The sequence below is a fragment of the Pavona decussata genome, unplaced genomic scaffold, assembly GCF_977016875.1.
Source record: "Pavona decussata unplaced genomic scaffold, jaPavDecu1.1 SCAFFOLD_3, whole genome shotgun sequence".
NCBI classification, from domain to species: Eukaryota; Metazoa; Cnidaria; class Anthozoa; order Scleractinia; family Agariciidae; genus Pavona; species Pavona decussata.
In genome coordinates this window covers 1,359,149-1,380,696 of record NW_028145427.1, presented here as the reverse complement: position 1 = coordinate 1,380,696, position 21,548 = coordinate 1,359,149, and the positions used below count along the sequence as shown (strand labels likewise).

Genomic DNA, 21,548 nt, shown 5'->3' with positions numbered 1-21,548 from the left:
ACCAGGCGCACGTTTGGTATGGGATTACGTAACGGCTAATTTGATTGGTCGCGAGCAGTACATCGTCCAATCAAATGATTTGTTAGAATTGAAGTTACCTCATTCGGAGAGTGTGTTCAGTTGTAAGAAGATTTGTTCATTTCTCCCTCAACTTGAGGAATGAAATGTTTTCTCAGAGGTTTAGTCCAACGACAGGAAAGATGGAGTGGATAGTTGAGGATGAAGATTATGATATGCGAAATGAGATTGCGAGGTAAACGGATTCCGATTTTCAGACCTCGACTACGGTTGCCATGTTTTTCACGTGCTTTCTCTGATCTGCAGCACAACAACTGTCCACGTTTCTTGAGCTTTAATTTGAAATCTTAGAATATTATGAAGGTTTTTTTTTCAATCCATAGGTCATCCTATGCGGATATGCTTCATGATGATGAGAGGGTAAGATGAGTGTTTTTTTTTTTTTTGGTTTTGTTTTAATTGTTAAGTTAAAATTAATTTTCTATGGATCCCCACAAACTTTGTAGTGTTTTGATGGTACCCTTTTTTGTGGGCCAATCACCCGCAAACGCAACATTGTGTCACCCTGAACTTGTCCCTGTATCGGGAACCATGTGTTCTGCCAGACAAAAAGAAAGGTGTCAAGTTCAAATCGCCCACTCCACCCAGGTGAAGTTCATATCTCCCACCCTGCCACCCTCTGGAAAGCCTTTGACATCAACTTGCCCTACTCCCCAGGCGCAAGGTTTGGGGGGAGGGGGCGGGAATGTGATGTTGAATTTTCCAATTGATCAGCACTTAACAGAAAATGTTTCCAGTTCACTCAAAAAGAAACGAAAAATGAAAAGAAAAAAGTAAAGAAAGTGCAGGGATCAATTAATTATTATATTCTTCCAATAATTCTGCTACAAGGGGTTTCTCACATACATTCACAGTAAATATACAACATTTATCCAGGGAGAGAGAATATTACTTATCTGAAACTCAGTTGGCCTAGAATTGACTTTCATTATAATGATAGCCTGCAAAATGCCCTTGGGGGCGGGGAGCGATGAGAAGCAGCTGTATTCGCAGACTAAATTTGTAATGAAGGCAAAGCCAGAAATGAAGAAGTCAACTCATTATTTATTTATTTATTGCTTTACTGTGGGGCTTTTGATCATGAACAGCTCTTTTGCAGTTCCTGCCATGGAGCATTTGCTGGTTTATTTTTAAAATCCTCATGCCCAAGGATCAACTCCGGGGAGGGTATGGGCTCTGCTGGAAATGGCTGATGTTGAAAATATATAAATAAGCTTAGTTTATAAAATGCTACATATAACTGTTCCCTCAACAAAGACTTTTCACAGTTTAATTAATCAATAAATAAATCATTAATTTCATTTAATTTTAATTAATAAATAAATCATTAAATTATAAGCAATTTTATTGATTGTAATAAATTTTGAGTGAAAATCATTCTGCATCAGTATTTGGTCTGGAGTAACATGTAAAATGCGCGAGATAATACTTTAATAATACCATCATTGAGAAGCCAGCCTTCTAAAAACTCCAAATAAGGCATATTAGACCATACGTTTAGGGAGGCAGCGTAGTCGAGTGCTTAGGGTGCCGGACTTGAAATCCGGAGGTCCCGGGTTCAAGTCCCACTCTGACCGCTTAGCTGGAGTTGTTTCTCGGCAGCCCCAAGTTCAACTCCTCGGCCTCGTTTGTAAATAGCCAGATGGTCCGCCTCTTGTCAGTTGGGATTCTTAACCATGTTATGTTGTATTTGAAATATTTGTTTCTTCCTGTTTGTTTCATTGTCCCTGAAAAGCCCCTTTCGGGGAGAAGTAATAAAGTAATTTTTTTTTATAAATTATTATTACGTTGTCAGCTAGTTGTTAGCATTGAACCCTGAAATGTATACTTTTCGTAGAATAAGAAGTATTATGAAGCCACTAAGGAAGCTGTAAGAAGACTCAAGGATAATGGCCAAAAAGTTCATATGTTAGATATCGGAACAGGGACTGGACTTCTGGCTATGATGGCTGTGGAGAGTGGAGCAGATAAGGCAACTGCGTGTGAGGTCAGTTATGAGAGCAACTGTAAAATTACTAGGTTATTCAATGAAGATTTCAATTGGAAATGATTCCAGGAATGGAAAATACATTCTAGAAGACACTAACAGTTGTTCTATATTTTTCTAGGCATTTGAACCTATTGCGAATGTTGCTAAGAAAATAGTCAAGAAGAATGGATTTGGTGGCAAGATCTCAGTTATTGGAAAGTGCTCAACTGAATTAGGATTGGGAAAAGGTGAGCATACAACTTTAATTATTTTAATTTTTTACTTTAAAAAAGAAATTAATATCCGTGAATGAGGTTTGGAACAATGATCTTAATGATCTTCAAAAACTCATTAATTAATGATTCATAAGCCCATTGACCTATCAAATGGTCGATAAAACATCACATGCAGTGGTTTTAAAACCCGATAAAACCTCCTCCTTATTGGTATGCGGTGTTTAATGTTTTTCTCGTATGCTAATGTCCAACGTTCACAAAAGCATCATGATTTGTTATGAACTCTCTTGACACATGCTTTTCCAGGAATGTTTTTGAAGCTGTCCAAAAAACTCGCAGCATGTCTTTTAACGGGTCTAAAACCACTTGGCTGCGCCTCATGGTTTTAAATCCCAATAAAACATTGCTGCTTGTGTTTTAAACATTACATAAAATTTGGTGAACTTTATCTTCAAATTAAAAGAAGTATTAGTATTGTTTAAGAAGTATAATTTATTTGAGAAGCTTTAATTTATATCAAACACTCGCTGAAAGATTGTTTCATCGGGACTATTTCCAAACACCTAGAAGTTGATTTAAAAAATTTAGCTCTAACTCTTTTTCTTCAACCCACTTCTTGGTTTTTGAAAAGTAGATAAAATACTCTTCATCGAGTTTGATATTGCTTAGTCTCAGACAGTGTAACACAAGTGTTCAGCAAGCAGCTATATAAGGCTTGCCTATTAAATTTTGTTTTAATATTCCAGGAACTTTGCATGAATTTGAAGAGTACTAGAAGGAGAAATATGCAAAATCATTAAATGACTGCATCTGTTATTTTGCAGCTGGAGATGTGCCAAGCAGAGCTAATTTACTGGTTACAGAATTATGGGATACAGAACTTATTGGTGAGGGAGCATTACCTACACTGAGGGATGCTTGCAGTCGTCTACTTGAGGTTTGGAACTGCATCTAGCCTCGCATTTTTCATTAGGTATCATTTTTGTAAGGTATTCAAGGTATTACAAGAAAGGATTTTTATTATTAAAACACTGCAGGCTTTAAATTTTCCTTAAGCTGCATGCATTTCACAGGCTAGAAACGAGAAGAGAAAGGATTAGGAAACATCATTTATGATTCATAGTGATGTATTATTCTGTCAGTGACCCAGGCATTCTTGGTGACAGAAGTTGAACCTGGAGTTGAACCTGTTGGGTTCAAACCAAGTTCAAACATTCTGTGGGAGGCACTCGGGTATGGATATTTTCTGGAACAACACTGTCAGTGATATTATTTTGTGAGATGGTGGGATGTCGGAGAAACTAGTGAGAGAGACTTTTTTGCAGTGTTATATTGCATTTCATTTACATTTTCCAGCAGAAAAAGAGCACAGAGGTGGGAGCTACTAAAAAAGGGTGGTAACTGGCTAGGAGTAAAGAGGGAAACAGGGAATAGAATGCTTAGTCACCCCTCCCACAACCCCACTTGAAAGCCAAGAAGTTTCTGAGCTTATGACACTTATTGACTTATTGATGAGTCAATTTAGGAGAGACCAGGAAATTTTGTGAAACTGCAAATTCAAAATGATTTTTATTACAAATTTTCCTTGTCATTTTGCAGTTTTTCGTAAAATTTGCAGTTCTCATGCACCAGGGATCAAACTAATTTAAGAGAACTTAAAATTTTACAGAAGGTATTAATACAAATTGCAAATTTTAAACAATTACCAAAATGCAGAAAAATCATAAAATTTGCAAGTCATATTCTGATCAGTCCTGGACGTACAATAGGGTTAAATGTAATTTAACTTAGTTAACGACTTGGAGCAAGTTTGCTCCGTGGTGGCGTGGCGTAGCAAGGCGTTAGCGTTTATTGGCGTATAGTTTGAGCACGGGTAGCACATTAGCGTTTGGGCATTTGTTGTTACATTATTGTTTGGGGCCTGGTTCAGGTCTGCAGGCAGTTGCGTGGCCAGCGGTATTCTCTTGCAGTTTAGGCGTGCTCCTTTGCACGTGCTCGGAAATTTACTCTACTCAGCGTTTTTCGTGGCGTGGCTAGTTTATCGCGTTTTGTTGGGCTTTTCTGTCCCTCCCTTCCCTCCCAGTAGTGTTACCTTGTTATTGTTGGGGATTGGTGTTGGGGGTTGGTTAGGGTTAGGGTTAGTTTGTTGTCTTATGTACTTATTATTTTTCCACTGAGCTTTTGTCTCAGTGTGACGGGTGCTAGGGTTGGGGCTGGGTTGCGGGCGGGGCTCGTGGCTGGGTTGTGGGTAGGGCAGGCTTATGGGGTGTTCTACCTACCTGGGTTTGGGTTGGCGGTACCAGCCCCTGGCTCCTGGGCACCCAACCTCCATTTGCGACATAGGCGTTAATGTACATTATATAAGTGGCTGAAGATCGTGGACCCAGAAGATTTTTTTAAGTATTATTCTTTTCTTTAATATTCTGTACACAGTGATGCCATCACAGCAAACTAAGTAATTATTAATATAATTTAACAGTTTAGTGGTAGATTCAAACAAAAAATTAATAATATGTACCTTTTATCAGCCAGGTTTTGTAAGTGTCCCTGCAGCAGCCACAATTTATGTTCAAGTTTTTGGAAGTGAAGCTCTTTGGAATATGCATCAGCTGAATCCAAAACAGGTAAAATCAAGTTGTCATCTTTATTTACGCCGGGTACTGGCGCTTTCAGCACTAGGCTGGTATCAGTAGGTGCCCTGCGTAATACGTAAATAAAGCGTATCTTCAAAAACTCATTAACAATTCATAAGCCCATTGACCTACAGGTCAATAAAACATCACATGCACTGGTTTTAAAACCCAATATAACTTCCTCCTTATTAGTATGCGGTGTTTAATGTTTTTCTCTAATGCTAATTTCCAAAAACACAAAAGCATCATTGTTATGAACTCTCTTGACACATGCTTTTCCAGGAATGTTTTTGAGGCTGTTCAAAAAACTCACCGCATGTGTTTTATTGGGTCTAAAACCACTCGACTGTGCCTCATGGTTTTAATCCTGATAAAACATACATGTACAATAAAACATAAATGAAAATAGTTAAACATCACATGGTGATGGATTTTTGTGTTCAGATGTCAAAGGATCAAGATGTTACCTTACCAGCTGAAATGGAGCAGTGCAGTGGAACTGCGAGTGCCTTTGATCTGCATGTGGATGAACTCTCTGATGACGAAATTCACATTTTGTCAGCACCTATTCCAGTTTTAAGGTAACTAAAAAATGTCAACCACTAGATACAGAAATGTAGAGATCTCCCACTTGGCCCATCATTCTAACCCCCTCCCAAAGTTCAGCTAGTCAACCAGTCAGTCACTCAGTAGTTAAGGCCTGTTGATTGGACAGTCAGCTCATCAGGCATTCAGTCAGTCATGCAGCTAGACAGGTTGTCATCCAGGTAGACAGACAGCCAGTCAGCCTATGACTCAATCAGTCACTACGTACAGTCATCTATTCAGCTGGCAGTCAGTCAGTCAGTCACTCACATAGTGCCAGTCAGTCAGTCAGTCAGTCACTCACATAGTGCCAGTCAGTCAGCCAGTCAGTCTGTCATTCATTACAATAGTCATGATGGACATTCAGTGAGCAAGCTAGTCTGCCAGTGCAACAACCAGCTAGTGTGTCATTTACCCAGACAGTCCGTTTATGGTCATTCAACTAAGCCACTAACCAGTCTGAGAATTAGGGCAATGTTTTTCCTTCCAGGTTTGACTTTTGTGATAATTGCACCTCTACCAAGTCAGATTACACTAACAGGGTTTCTATACCAGACACCAAAGACAAAACTGCTAGTGATAAAACAGTGTCTCATTACTGTGCTGAGGTGTCAGTGAAGCAGTCTGGTCTTGCTCATGGCGTTGTCATGTGGTGGACATTAGACATGGATGTTGATGGTGACATCACCTTGACAACAGCACCTCGCTGGGCACATCCTGATGGTGCCGACAGACAGGTACGACATGTGATCACATATTATTCTGTCATTTGCAAGGTTACTTTAACCTTACATTCATTGAAACAGCAGTCTTGAACCGGTCATATGGATGAATATTATGAACAATTCTCAACTAACCCTTAAAAGTTGCAGAAAGTAAGAAATTTGCCTTCCAAACTTGGCTAGCATTGCGAATGTTTTCAAGACCTTGATAAAATGTCAGTTAGATCTGGTGCATTAAAAAAATGGATATAAGGGGTTTTGTTTCTAGTAAAAGAAACTTTGGTGCTTGAAGGAGGAAAATTAATGAACTTTTGGTTTTATGGACAAAAAAATTGGATTTGCTTTGACATAGGGCAAACCCTTAAAACATGATCAGGACTGAAGTCTCTTTGTGGTGGCCAGTTTACCTTATTTAATATCTACTGTGTTGATGAAAAAATATTAAAAATGTCAATCTTTGTCTTTAGAAAGTCACTTTTTAGTTTATAATAATGACACAAAGCTCATTGTTATTTGAAAGGAAAACCCCTAATATAATCAACAGTTCTCTTCAACCCCATCCAGGGGATAGAAGCAGCTTTTAAGCTAGAATATGAAAATTTGGAGTCCAAGAGGCAAGGTGAATTTCCAGTGCATTGTTCAAAAGTGTGAACATCACCTTTTGGCTGAAAGCTTGGAGTAACTCTTCAAGCTACTAAATACATGCTATCCCACTGAGCCACAGACTTTGTTGAACTTGGTACCATTATGTTCTCATATTCAAATGGCTTGTTCCTAGATTTTTTGTGTCCAATTTGATCTGGATTCGAAGGGTCACTTAGTTAGCTTGTTTGTTAGTTGTTAGGCCAACCCCATTGTTACATTGTAAACCAAGCCAATTTATTACAAAAAGATAGGATTGACAAATCGTCAGGGCCGGGTTGTTTGAAAGCTGATTGACGCTAATCTACGATTAAAAGTTAATCAAGGTTTTCATCTCACTTTTAAAAAGTGGTTTTAAAGCCTAATTGCAAGCTAAAGGTAAAGAAAATTCTAAGTCAAAACTGAGAGGCCAAAATCTTTTGAAAAATCTTTGTTAACTAGTAATTAAACTTGAATCAAAGATCACGTTACAGGGCTCTCAACCTCCCACGTCTTCAAATATGGAGAATACATGACTGTATGTTTTGTTGTGTTGCAGTGGAGGGACCATTGGATGCAAGCAGTTTATTTTTTGAAAAGGCCGTTATTTATACAAGAAGGTATGTCAGTCAAATACATCAGGGTATTTTTTACGTGTTAAATTTTGTCAGTTTTAGATAATACTCAACAGTTTCTTCACTTGATATGCTAGGATTATTATGTAATGGGAATCAAAGGAAAAATTTGGTTAAGATGAATGTCAAGCTACAGCAAAAAAATTAAAACAAAACAAAAACAAACAAATGGCAATGTGCAATGTGAAAATATTATGTGAAGAAAACCTCACGATAGACCTTATACAAAAATGGCTGACATTTTTATATTCTTTTTTCTGTATTCAATGGCCTCTAATAGCAAATGCATCGTTTATTTCAATAAAATGCTTTGTTGGAAAAGCTTTTTGTTGATTTTTGTGTCTTTGTCAATTCATATATGCGTTTGAGAAGCGACAAATGCGTAATCAAGGACAATTTGCATAAGCGGGTTGAAATTTGATATGCCAAAGGTCTTCATCAGCATGCCATGAATTTTAGATATTTTTGCGTTCAAGTGTGTTTTTCGGCAAATGATTAATAGTAGCAATATTATTTTACATCAGAAAACATTTGTTTAATCATTCCAGTTTAATATGCAGTTAATTTTGGAAGCCAACGATATTTATTTATCTACTGCGCATTTTAAACCGCTGCAGGAAAAAGTTAATTTATGCGAAAACTATGGAAACACGACAGGAGTCAAAGGGTTGAAGAATGCTACTTGCCATTCATAAGTTCAGTATAGATTAATTAATAGTTTCTGTTGCATTTTATGCCTACGTTTCAGGTTAGAACTTTGTTTTCAGTACTTTATGTTTAGAACTTTGCTGCATTGCTTTCAGTACAAAGTTGTGGTTCACGTTGTAAGATTATATAATATATTGTTTATGTTAGAATAAAGTTACAGTTCTCTTCTTACAAAATGTTTGTGGTAAACGATACCAGCTTAATCTCAATCTCACCAGTATTCTGTGCAACATTTTTACAACCATTTTTTATCTCTATCCTATTTCCACTCCTCCCTCTATATTTTCATTTCAGTCTTATTTCCCTTTTCTTCAATTCTTTTATATCACATTTCTATACCATAACTGCAGTAGACACATGCAGTCTGAGACTGCCTATTTTTTGTAACTTACAGTACTTACAGTGAAGGAATAGAATGACGTTTTTAACTGAGCCTTACTTGTGCACAGCCAAAGCTTGAAATGTTTATTCTTGCTTTTGAGTCTGTCAGTAAAATCACATGGTGTGATATTTCTTATTGAACTTACTGAAAGTCCTTTCATGTGGTACATCACTGCAGATTGTTATGCTGTGCAAGGTGGCTCTATTTTTGTGTCTGTGGATTAAGGTTACACTGTACCTTTAGAGGTGTCTCGCATCCAAGCGATGTAGCACGTCCAGTTTAAACTGTAGATGACTTAACCCCTATATCAAATTAAAGCTTATAGAGCTGGCTATCAAACTGTACCAAGAATTTTGAGATGAAATGAATTGTCGAATTTTTCACCACCTCTAAATGCGAGTGTCTGAATCACCTTTTGAAAGCTACAAGTCAAAGCGAATTTTGTTTTTCGCTAATTTAATTTGCTCCTCAGTTTTTGGACCCAAAGCACTAAAAAAATGTCTGCGTTTTGCAATATTCAATCGCAGTGAAAAGTTACAAAACATTTTTGAAATACGTTTAAAAAAGTGTGGAGTAATTGTATAAAAATCGCTCTCAGAGAAAAAATATTTCGAAAAAAAAATTATATGTTAAACTAGCTACTGTCCAAAATTGAAGGCAAATGAACAAATTCCATTTGAGTTTTAGCTCTTTAAAGTGTCCTTTTCAAGTGAAAAAATTGATTTGAGAAAACAGTGCTAAAAATTCGACAATTCATTTTATTTCAAAATTCTTGGTAAATTTTAATAGCCCGCTCTATAAGCTTTAACTTGATGTAGGGGGTTAGGTATCTACAGTTTAAACCGGATGCTCTACATCACTTGGACGCGAGACACCTCTAAAAGGTATAGGGTAACCTTAAATCCTAAAGTTTGGCGTTTTTAAAATGAAAGTTCTTCTGAAGCACTTTTTTCATGGTGGTGTTTAATTTAGTATTTTTAAATTACAAAATGAATTCAAGACTCTTTTATTTAGTGCTTGTGAGTAAAGGGATTAAGACAGTTTTGCCATTAAAATGGAGTGGTTCATGAACTGATCAATACATACATTTCTTTCTTACAGGTGACATGTTTAATATTCAATGTTGTCATGACGACTACAGCATTTGGTTTGATGTTACTCCACAAAATCAGTATGTGTTGCCTACTGCAGTCGTAGCTGAAGAATCTTTCTGTTCACCTTATATTTCTTTGTCACTTTAGCATCAAACTGAAAATATTGCACTTCTCCTCTATATTGATTTATTTGATATTTTATTAATGCTGCCCCCCTAAATCTGCCTGGTTTGATTTATTATTCTTTTAGATGTATGTTGATTAGCCCTACTAACTTCATTTTAGTGCACTTTTTGATCACGCACTCAAACTTTACCGTGTTGCCCAGTATTAGTCAATGTTTGTATTTATTGCTATCTGCTTCTGTCTTTTCTCTTATTATTAACTAATTGATTATTCCTTTCTTCATTGTAATTATCATTCTATGTTAAATAGGGACAATATAAGTGAAACTAGTTGTGTCCCTCTCCTCTCCATGTACCGTTATTGAATTAAGCTTAACCTATATATGTACAAGCAGAATCGACTTTATTTTCCGTTGAGAAAGTGCGCTCGTTACATCTGAATTATTTTCTGTACTCTTATAGACAATAGCTATGAGCCAATCAGCGCACGGGAATTTTCACAGTTATTGTGAAAAACTGTCCTAGATACAGTTTACTTAGATTGTTGTTTGATACTTCAGGATTGTCACAACAGTTGATCGTCCTCTGTGCACGTGTGGAGCACATGTCACTTGGAGTCGACATAGATTTGCGATGTTGAATGACAAGCAGAGGTCACAAGCATTTAAACAAGCATTCAAACAAGTAATTAAAAATGCTATTTTCTCCTTGTGTGGTCGATATGACCCTTTGCATGGCCGCTATGTATTTGTGGCGGTATTCCAGCGTGCTTGGGACTTCATTCGACTATTATTTTGGTGCAACAGATAATGGGAGATCGTTACAATAATATACGCATCTACCGACCGAAAGAAAGCCTGGAAAAAATTCAGCCTGTAAGGAAACTCAAAGTAAGCTATAACCTCTGCAATACCGGTGTAGTGCTCCACCAACTGAACTATCAAGGCAACTGGGAGCTGGTCATATTGTGAGTTAGTGATATACCCGTGAAGGATGAATAAATAAATGTAAACATATCAAACATAATTATATTTGAACTGCGGATGAAAGAATTGTTATATGAGAGAGCATTGCAGTTATGTAATGCAGTTATTTGGCACTTCATTTATTGATACTGTATCTTGATGTCAAGGACACTTTTCACCAGATTACGGGATGTTGTTGGTGGGAGGATCCCAATTTTGTCAACCATCTTGGTTATTTTTTAAACACTGACTCGGCATTCCAAACTGTTTCCTTTGCAGCTGGTTTCAGGAGGTTGTTCACAATGTCTGTGTATTAGCGATGGATCTTTGCTCCCTGTTATGGCTGCCAAGGCTGGGTTTGAAAAGGTAGGTTTCAGGCTTAAGTGCGTAGACTGCGAGCAGTCTCTCTTTTGCTCGAGAATCCCCGGGGAAAAACGTAAGATATTCGAAGCGCGTGCGGCAAAGCCCCGAGTAGCGTGGGCGCCAGAAGGCGAGCGGAAAGGGAGCCTCTCTTTTCGCGCGCCTTCCGGCGCGCGCGACTCGTCCCTCGAATATCGTGCTCATTCAGTTTTTAGCGTTCTTCCCCGCGGATTCTCAAGCAAAAAAGAGAGACTGCTCACAGTCTATGAAGTCCGCAGTGAAATGCAATTTTTTTTTTTTAACTTATTGAAAATGAAAACCTTTAAACTGTATGTCTAATCAATCAATGTTTATTTTATTCAAAAATAATAATAATAATGATAATAATGATAATAATAATAATAATAATAGTAGTAGTAGTAGTAATGACAAGTACAAACTGCTAAGACACTGCGTTTTACATACTAATGCAGATTTAAAGCATTTTACAGTAATTGTCTAATACAAAAAGAAGAACCTGTAATTTATAAGTGCAATGATTTTAAAGTTGCTGAGCCAAAAGAGGAATTGCTTTGCACTAAATTAGAAATTAATACTTAAACGAATTCTTCTCTATCTGTAGGTTGTTACTTTAGAGTCGTCTGTTTTGTATGAAAAGTTTCTTAGGAAGGTAAGTGTTAAAATCTACAGCCAAGTAGTCGCACATGAACTGCTAATAGGTAAATTTAGGCAGATCCTGGGTCTGGATGGAACGACTTCAACCTGTCGACTTTTTTGGGTGTTGTTATTCACGGGGGATAAGCTCTTTAGAGTGCTTGGTGAATATCTATTAAGCCGGCGGCACACGATGCGGCGATTGCGATTTTCGCGTATAAAATCGCCGATATTTGGTATGTCAGATATCGAATTTGCCGGCATTCGCCATCGCTGCGAATCGCCAATCAATCAGGATCGGCTGTTTTATCGTATTACTTTTCAAAATGGTAGATAGCAGCGATAAGATGGAGCCAGAGGACAAGCTCGAAGTGCCACATCGCCGCGATCGGCGAAAAAATCGCCAAGTGTGTCTGCATCAATCGGTGGCGAAATTCGCTTGCGATTTTCGCTGGGAGCGACGGGAGGGGCGCGAAATCCCGTCGCGTGTGACTCACGCTCGCCTCGTGCTTGTCTCTGCTCGCCTGCAAAAGCGCAAAAAAAAGAGTTAACGCTTGTTCTGCAGGCTAGATTAAAACTGACCCTGTTGTGATTCCATCTATACACAATCTTGTTTGAACGCTCTTTGGTACTAAATTATTTGTTTGTGTATTAGATCGGGGTTACCCGTTTTCAACCATTTTTGCAAAACCTGCGAAGCTGATGTTGTTTTTAGCTATTTTTGTTACTAGAGTTAAAATTTTGAAAGTAGCCTCTAAAAATCAGTAACGATTTTTTTTTCAGTTAATAGAATTAAATGGATTAGATGACAAAATAAAAATTCTTAGCCAAGAAGCAGCAGATCTCCGGCCAGCAGACTTGCCTTGCACTCAGGTACGTTCTTCTGCTCTCTGTGTTGCTGTTGTTATTTTGAGAAGATAACACGAATCGATTGGTCATTGGGACGACTTTCTTCCATTGAAAAGCGCTCCGAAGAGAATTAATTTCTGATAGCACTTTTTTTTCTTTGTAGGTTGATGTGATTTTAGGTGAACCATTCTTCACCAGTGCTCTGTTTCCATGGCACAATTTATATTTCTGGTACGCTGCATCCAGCATCGCTAGGATAGCAAAACCAGGAGTGAAGATGCTGCCTTGTGGTGCTACGTTGAAGGCGATAGCAGGTCAGTATTTGGAGAGCTATGCTTTAAACAGCGAGACGAGCAATAATGTAATAGTTTGTAATCACTTCTTCATGATGAGATCAACTAAAAGGTTCGGGGCATAAGTTTAGATCGCATTTTGTTGTTTTGGCTCACATTACTGATTTTGTGCGTGTGTCCTCAATGCCTTTAGAAAACGTTGCCCGAGATCTTTTCGCTTTTTGTGGGTTCTTTAAAATCCATATTTATTGTTAAGACTCCCATTTTTATCACAAAGAGCGAAAACCATGGGATAAAACAGGCAATGATTTCCTGCCGGAGAAATTGAAGGCCGCACGGAGCGTGCCAACATCAGATCTTTCAGGAGCCCAAGTGAATGCATAGGTGAAACTGTGTTGTTTTCCTTACACATGTACGAGAAACAACGTTCATACACCACAATTTATTTACCAACAGCGTTTGTCTTGCGAAGGCTTCTTAAAACTCAAGTGACGCCTTTTCATTGCAACTGAAGCAGTTACAATGAACACCCGGCAAATAAAATTGCATGCCAAAGACAATTGATCTTTTATTACCCGAGGTAGTTAATCGGTTAAATTCATATTTGTGCATTTTTAGTTGAGTTTGACGATCTTTGGAAGTTCCATGCCCCTGTGAACATTGTAGAAGGGTTTGATGTTTCTCTGTTTGACAAACTTATTGAGGTAAGGAATGAACTTGATATGCCGACGTCCGAGTTGTCATTCTTATTGGTCAAAGTTCGAACTATGTGAGATCAGGTGCGATAATTAGAGGTTCCATCCCTGATTATGGTTCCTGGTTAGATAAGATAGAGTTAAAAACAGTGTTGCGTTTGAAACACATGTTTAAGAGCGGTTGTCAGTAACTTTCGAGAATCCGGCGACAGAAGGGAAAATTCGAATTTTTTTTTATTTGCCCCAAAAGACCCTTTTGGTGAACTATTTTCAAAAATAATATTCAAAAGTTCCAGCGAATTTTTATTTTGGCAAAAATTGGGAAAGTTCGAAATCGGCCAAAACGCGACCGATGGCCCGATTGAAATTATGCAAATTACTACATTTTTAAAACTCTCGTTCAAGACAAGGTAGCGTTTTCTCGAGTTGACACTTTCACAATCGTTTTTACATCCCTTGTGCTTGCTTCTAAACTATATTTTATTTCCACCTGAATATTCTTTCATTTAAAGTTTCCCACGTAAAGAATACAATGTTTGCTATTCCTTAGATAGAGTGATTTTTGCCATATTTCAGATGACCATATCATCAAGGGTATACAAATATACTGGTAATGAAATCACTTTTTTGAACGGGCAATTGTTCTTATTTATCATATAAAAATATTTAGTTTGGCCCGCGAAAAGCGAGCGCGCTAGGTCGAGATGTGTGGAATGCAATTTGACACAATTCGCCATTTCAATACTTCATGTTCCTCCTGTTACTTTGCACTTATCAATACACTTCACGGAAGCTTTTAGATAAAAGCCAAGGTCTCTGTGTTCATTTCATGCTTTTATACACGTAAATAACTAGCTTCAAACTTGAGTGCTCCCCATATTAGCATTAGGTTATCAAATGATTCCTTTCAGGTAAAATTTTCGAGTTTATATTGAGCCGTTCAAGCGACATGAAAGAGCCGTTCGCAGGGAAATAACTTGAAATCAGTGAAATTAATATCCTGTCTCTCATATCATGCTACACTTCCAAACTACCGTTATTATTAAGCTAGAAAGTGTAAATGCTCCCTTTTTACGTGACCTAAAACAGAATTTGCCTAAAATATTACGAATAAATTACACCACAAGAAAAAACTGAAAAAATCGCGCACCGACGTAAATGTAAACATCAGCCGTTTCTCGACTTGCTACATGGATGAAACGCGTCCGTTATTTTACCTCTGTATACATTTATGATCAGAAAGTAGAAACAAATAATCTTCTCTATGCCCATCTGTATAAATGCACTCGCCAATCAGGCTTTGATTTTCTGTATGTTCGTCGAAAATACTGAAGAATAGTGCAACATAATAATTTGTTACTGACTACTTGACTCATTCAATCACAACCGGATACATGTAACACGACTGGAAACTAGATATAAAGAAATGCCCTTACTTGTCTGCAATCGTTACTCACATTATATCTGGTGATATCACATCCCCGAGGCAAGGCTGAAAATTGTCTCAAAATCCGCATATTAGAGATTCAAAGTTTTGAACAACGCAACAACTTTCATTGCGTGACAAGTGAAATGTGATACACAAGCGCGCGAAAAGCACCGGTATAAACAATGTCAAGATTCGCCCTTGTGATGACAGTGCGAAAATGATTTTTGAAATTATAAGAAAAAATTGAGGCAAGTCAAGGTCTGCAAGGTATATTTGATTGCCGGATTGACACGAAAATCATGTTTCCTCCTCTCCCCCATCCCCCCCCCCCTCCCTCCTGGGGATTGTACCGAATTGTCATCATCATCAACAACAACAACCTTCATTTTCCTCAAAATAAAGCCGAAATTAACTGAAATGAGAGTAAACAAATCAAGAGCTTTCCAAACCTCAATGCGGTATTTCAATACTATCCTCAAACGAAAAGTTTGGAGGAGAGTGAAGTTTTTTTTCGCCATGGCACCTCTCTGTGCGGATCAAGCTCATAAAATGCGCAAGATTTGTAATGTGTTACGCTAAATCAATGCAAAAAGGACGTTCGCTCGCACCTATAAAGGCACAAAAGATCGGGCCTATAAAGAAATTCAGGACGAAATAGTGCTGTTGCTAGGGCAGGTAAAGTGTTTTCATTTGAGAGAAACTGAGAGCATGAAAGAACATTTTATTTCTTTCTCTGACTTTCCCTATTTTTTTAAACAGAAATCCACTGCTATGCATTACTTGACTTTATTCCAGGAATTATGATTTACGATTGAAACTTTCCGTTCGTCTTTATACAGTATGCTCTCACCACCGAGAGAAGTAAGGCCTTCGTGTGAACTGGAACAGTCAGAAACCTTTAACGACGAAGGGAGACTGAGGAATGAACAGCAAAGAATCGCTGTCATTGTCAATGCATGTACTGTGGGTTAACCCAATCCAAGTGGAACTCGTAATTAAGTTATATCTTCAACCATGCCATATAAAAACCACTATAAATTGAGCAATCACTGGACTATGGTACACAGGCTCAAAAGATACTCTCACTGGCCTTGTAAAAGGCTGTTCGTATGGTGGATACTCTGGAGCACGCTAGGAGGATTTAACAATGACAACGTCAGACTTACACAGTGACGGCCCGTAAGAGATAACACCGTCTTTTAGGCCGAACACAAAAATCTGAGAAATACCAGTCGTGCCCCTCATCATTTGACACTAGTGCGCGCTAGAAAATAAATTAAGGTTAAACTCTTATCTTAAAATTTGATCAGCCCTTCCGTAAGCAATAATGCAGAATAATGTTGTGTATTTCCTGTTAACATTTTATCGCCATCAGTGACTCATCTCAAACAGACATTAAAGCTAGGTTTAACAAGTTAACCTAAAAAGAAGTTTTTTTTTTCGTTCCATTCATGGTGAACGTCCTTATTACATTGATTAACCGTATAACACATTGCAAATATTGCGCACCTTTTGAGCTTGATCCACAACTTTCGCGCGTTGATCCATGGCGAAAGACAAACTTCACTCTCCTAAATATAATAGCTTTTTGTTTGAGGATAGTATTGAAATACTGCATTGAGGTTTCAAAAGGTCTTAATTTGTTAACTTGATTTAAATTAATTTCGGTTTTACTTTTCCTGTAATGTTATTTTATTGATGAGAATCCGGCACAGACAACACAGAGTGAATCTCAGAAGACGAAAACTACATGATTATTGTTTCAGTCCATTAAATATACCTTGCAGACCTTGACTTGCCTCAATTTCTTCTTCTAATTTCAAAAATCATTTTCGCACTGTCATCACAAGGGCGAATCTTGACATTGTTTATTCCGGTGCTTTTCGCGCGCTTGTGTATCACATTTCACTTGTCACGCAATGAAAGTTGTTGCGTTGTTCAAAACTTTGAATCTCTAATATGCGGTTTTTGAGACAATTTTCAGCCTTGCCTCGGGGATGTGATATCGCCAGATATAATGTGAGTAACGATTGCAGACAAGTAAGAGCATTTCTTTAAATCTAGTTTCCAGTCGCGTTACATGTATCCGGTTGTGATTGAATGAGTCAAGTAGTCAGTAACAAATTATTATGTTGCACTATTCTTCAGTATTTTCGACAAACATACAGAAAATCAAAGCCTGATTGGCGAGTGCATTTATACAGATGGGCATAGAGAAGATTATTTGTTTCTACTTTCTGATCATAAATGTATACAGAGGTAAAATAACGGACGCGTTTCATCCATGTAGCAAGTCGAGAAACGGCTGATGTTTACATTTACGTCGGTGCGCGATTTTTTCAGTTTTTTCTTGTGGTGTAATTTATTCGTAATATTTTAGGCAAATTCTATTTTAGGTCACGTAAAAAGGGAACATTTACACTTTCTAGCTTAATAATAACGGTAGTTTGGAAGTGTAGCATGATATGAGAGACAGGATATTAATTTCACTGATTTCAAGTTATTTCCCTGCGAACGGCTCTTTCATGTCGCTTGAACGGCTCAATATAAACTCGAAAATTTTACCTGAAAGGAATCATTTGATAACCTAATGCTAATATGGGGAGCACTCAAGTTTGAAGCTAGTTATTTACGTGTATAAAAGCATGAAATGAACACAGAGACCTTGGCTTTTATCTAAAAGCTTCCGTGAAGTGTATTGATAAGTGCAAAGTAACAGGAGGAACATGAAGTACTGAAATGGCGAATTGTGTCAAAGTGCATTCCGCACATCTCGACCTAGTGCGCTCGCTTTTCGCGGGCCAAACTAAATATTTTTACATGATAAATAAGAACAATTGCCCGTTCAAAAAAGTGATTTCATTACCAGTATATTTGTATACCCTTGATGATATGGTCATCTGAAATATGGCAAAAATCACTCTATCTAAGGAATAGCAAACATTGTATTCTTTACGTGGGCAACTTTAAATGAAAGAATGTTCAGGTGGAGGTAAAATATAGTTTAGAAGCAAGCACAAGGGATGTAAAAACGATTGTGAAAGTGTCAACTCGAGAAAATGCTACCTTGTCTTGAACGAGAGTTTTAAAAATGTAGTAATTTGCATAATTTCAATCGGGCCATCGGTCGCGTTTTGGCCGATTTCGAACTTTCCCAATTTTTGCCAAAATAAAAATTCGCTGGAACTTTTGAATATTATTTTTGAAAATAGTTCACCAAAAGGGTCTTTTGGGGCAAATAAAAAAAAATTCGAATTTTTGCTTCTGTCGCCGGATTCTCGAAAGTTACTGACAGCCGCTCTTAAGTTCAGGTTACGTTTTACAACAAACCACAACCATTGAGCCACAACAGCAGCACAAGGTATTGAAATCTTGAGAAAGAGTGACTGGCCTGCAACATCCTCATGTAGTTAATGAGCTATCTATTTTCTTTTCCTACCTTCTCGTGTTTGGAAATTTTACAGAAGTGCTAGCGCTCGGTAAAAAAAAAGGGCGATTGAAGCAATGAAAGTAATTTTTGCATCTTAGAGTTGGTTCTGGCAAGTAGGCAGCATTGCAGGAAATTTTCTGCATACTTTCGTGCGGTTTATTGTCCATTCAGCATGAATAGGTTTCCAGGAAACCAACTGAACGTCTTGGACGGGCCATGTTTATTTTTGAGGAAGGCGGTAGAAGGGAGCTGAAATTTTAGGAAGAAAGAAAAATCACAGCGTAGCAAGGCAACGAAATATTCAACTTCAACTTTATTTATTACTTGACAAGAGAAATTACAATACAAACAGTGCACGAAGTCGATTGATTTTCCGTTTCTTAATGTGGATCGTTAACTCTGTAGGGGTCAAAACTAACCAATGAAGAGATCAACAATGAATCGAGCCGTGGAATAGCACTTGAGCCTCACCACTTATGGGAATACCCCTGCCGTGCGCTCACTCAGGAATCCACCATCATGAAATTTGACTTCACGTCGAATATACCAAGCCACAAAATGACAAGTGAAGGAGAAATAAAGCTGACGAGGTGATTGAGAACTACTGTGTGAATTAATGGCACAACAGGAGACTTTCACGATGTTATTTACTACAACCACCAGAATCCTTTCGTTTTTTCTTTCTTATTTAAATTTTGTAATTCCAATAAAATTTAGATAACGCATAATGGAGTCAAGATGACTTCGAAACGTCGAGCCCTAAATCTCTCTGTAATTTTGCATGTCTTTGCTTCAGCAAATCCCTTTTGATATCACTAATTTGCAAGAGAAAACAACAAACTGATCGAGGATTCTGGTAGTTATAGTAAATGATGCCATCATGTAAATGTCCTGTTTAACTTCAACTTATAACGTATATTGAACGTACTGCAGCGCAACCTCGTTCTCAGGATCCTCTCTCGAGGATGGAGGGAGAAAGAGAGAGGGCCCTGGGAACGAGGTTGACTTCAGGAGGGGGGGGTGGGGGGGCTGGGGTAGTGCCGATCAGCTTGACTGGATACGTCACATTCAACCGCGCGCCAAAGGCGAGTGGGGACGAGATTGCTGTTTGTTACTAATTTCTCTGTTTATAGCATTTTAACCCTTTAAGCCCTGATATTGAAATGCTTATTCTCCTGACTGTTCCCACATATATTTGCTATGGTACTATTTGGGAGAATTTGTTTAAACATGTGGAAATTGTATCTGTCATGATCATTTTGTTTATTGTCATGACATTTATGCCGGTTTTGATGAAGTAGTGATATTGTAAAGGGAATTCAGATCCTTGTTAAGTCCGTTTAACAGAACTTGTTAACTTGGCCTTGATAATTATCCATCTCAAATCATGTGACCGTTCCATCGGGCATCGTAAGTTTGTTTTGTTCCTATTTTATGCATCAAGCCACATTTTTAAACGAAGAGTATTAAAAGAGTATCGAGTACTGTAGGTTTCTTTCGTTAGTTTATGCATTTTGCTACGTTTTTTAAACAAAGAATCCAATTCTCACGAGATCTGAAATGAGTTAACTTTGAGCCTAGGCTAAAGGGTCTATTTGCTTCATTTCACGTTCATTTATTTCAACATCACGGTTTCTTTTTCACAGGCCAGGCACTCTGCATGGTATTGCTCTATGGATGGACTTTCATCTCACAGAAACATTAACACTCACAACAGGATTACAACAGGTAAGGCTTTGTTGCAAAGTATAAGGTTCTACTATTGTTCTATCGACCAGTGGTTCTTTTCCAAGTTGGATTTGGAACCCACCAAGATAGAACTGCTTTGCACCGACCCTCCCTTCCCCGAAATGTACATCAGTGCCAAATTATGACGGCGTCATTTTTGCCAATTGATTCGAAACAACCCAACCCAACCCTTTTCTCCGCCACAGCCGTACCGAACGACAATGATCTAGCGACCAGTTTGAAATTACGGTATTCAAGATGATCCTCTTGACTTAGCCTGCGTGGCAGGCGCTCGAAAGGGGAAGGGAGAAGGGGAATCCGGCGTGCGACGCGCGAGGGGAGCTTCCTTTTCCCCTCTCCCTCGCTCCCCTCGCGCGTCGCGCGCGCACTCGATTCCCCTTCTTTCTATCCCTTTCCGAGGACGGCAACAGGAACGAGAACGCCACAAAACAATGGGCTTAATGAGCAAAAACAATCGCTTTGCACGTGCGTTTTACATTCTGGTACATTTCTTTGCCGTCCTCTGCAATACAACAACGTGAAATGACTAAATTTTAGGTTTTCTAGAGAACGGGAGCGTATGACGCAAAAGCTTCTTTCTTTTTCCTTACTTTGACGTCGTTCATACTAATTTAGTTCCTGGAGAGTTCGCCAGCATTTTCCAAGTTAAACAAATTTAAATGATTGCGAAAGAGTTACAAAAACGAGAAGTTATATTTTTAAATGACGTTCTCGTTACCGTTGCCGTCCTCGTTTCTTAAACTCCCTAATGTCGCAGCTTCATATCACAGAGCGGCATGATATGCCACTTGACTCGCAGACATTTAAACTTGTTCTTTTAACTTCAATACTGTTTATTTGATTTCTTACAGAACCAAGAATTGACCGATCAGCGATGTAAATTACACTGGGTGCGCCACTCGAAGCAAGGTGTATATTTCATGCAATCACCGCCTCAAGTCCTAGATGTCACTCTTTCAAAAGACTATGCACCTTATGTTAGATATTCTGTCAATTTTGAGCCAAATACTGGAGAGATCGAATTTGACTTCCAGCTGCGCACAAGTTAAAGCTCGTCATCATCATCATCATCATCATCATTTTTTAACCTGCTTTAGATTGTGAGCAAGTTTACTTGTTTTGGACTTTAGACTTCCCAAGGTCTGTATACATTCGTGGCTCTCGAACTCTCAATCAGAAGTTTAGACAGGCTTCTAGGAAACCAACTTAAATTCGTAGTTTCTGGCCTTAAGTTCGTTTCCTGACAGCTTTTACGAATTCTTATTGGATAAAGCAGTTTTTAACTGAGTGTCGTAAAACCAGAAGCAAACAAATTACTTTGACCAATTCCAACAAC

General features: G+C 38.2%; 1 protein-coding gene across 2 annotated transcripts; it reads left to right on the top strand.

The window, feature by feature from the left end:
• The first annotated feature begins 114 nt into the window (after positions 1-114).
• LOC146489789 (protein arginine N-methyltransferase 7-like) lies at positions 115-21,529 on the top strand. Of its 2 annotated transcripts, none has more exons than XM_085099471.1 (19): positions 115-253; positions 402-438; positions 1,916-2,065; positions 2,187-2,295; positions 3,108-3,220; positions 4,812-4,907; positions 5,370-5,497; positions 5,992-6,238; positions 7,404-7,464; positions 9,671-9,740; positions 10,349-10,472; positions 11,033-11,119; positions 11,736-11,783; positions 12,551-12,640; positions 12,780-12,930; positions 13,528-13,613; positions 18,869-19,053; positions 20,110-20,191; positions 21,064-21,529. In XM_085099471.1, the coding sequence occupies exons 1-19, from the start codon at positions 165-167 to the stop codon at positions 21,259-21,261; spliced, it is 2,151 nt and encodes a 716-aa protein (XP_084955597.1). In that variant the 5' UTR covers positions 115-164; the 3' UTR covers positions 21,262-21,529. The 2 variants fall into 2 exon arrangements, with proteins under 2 accessions (XP_084955597.1, XP_084955519.1); XM_085099393.1 differs by having other exon boundaries at positions 5,361-5,497.
• Positions 21,530-21,548: the final 19 nt, after the last annotated feature.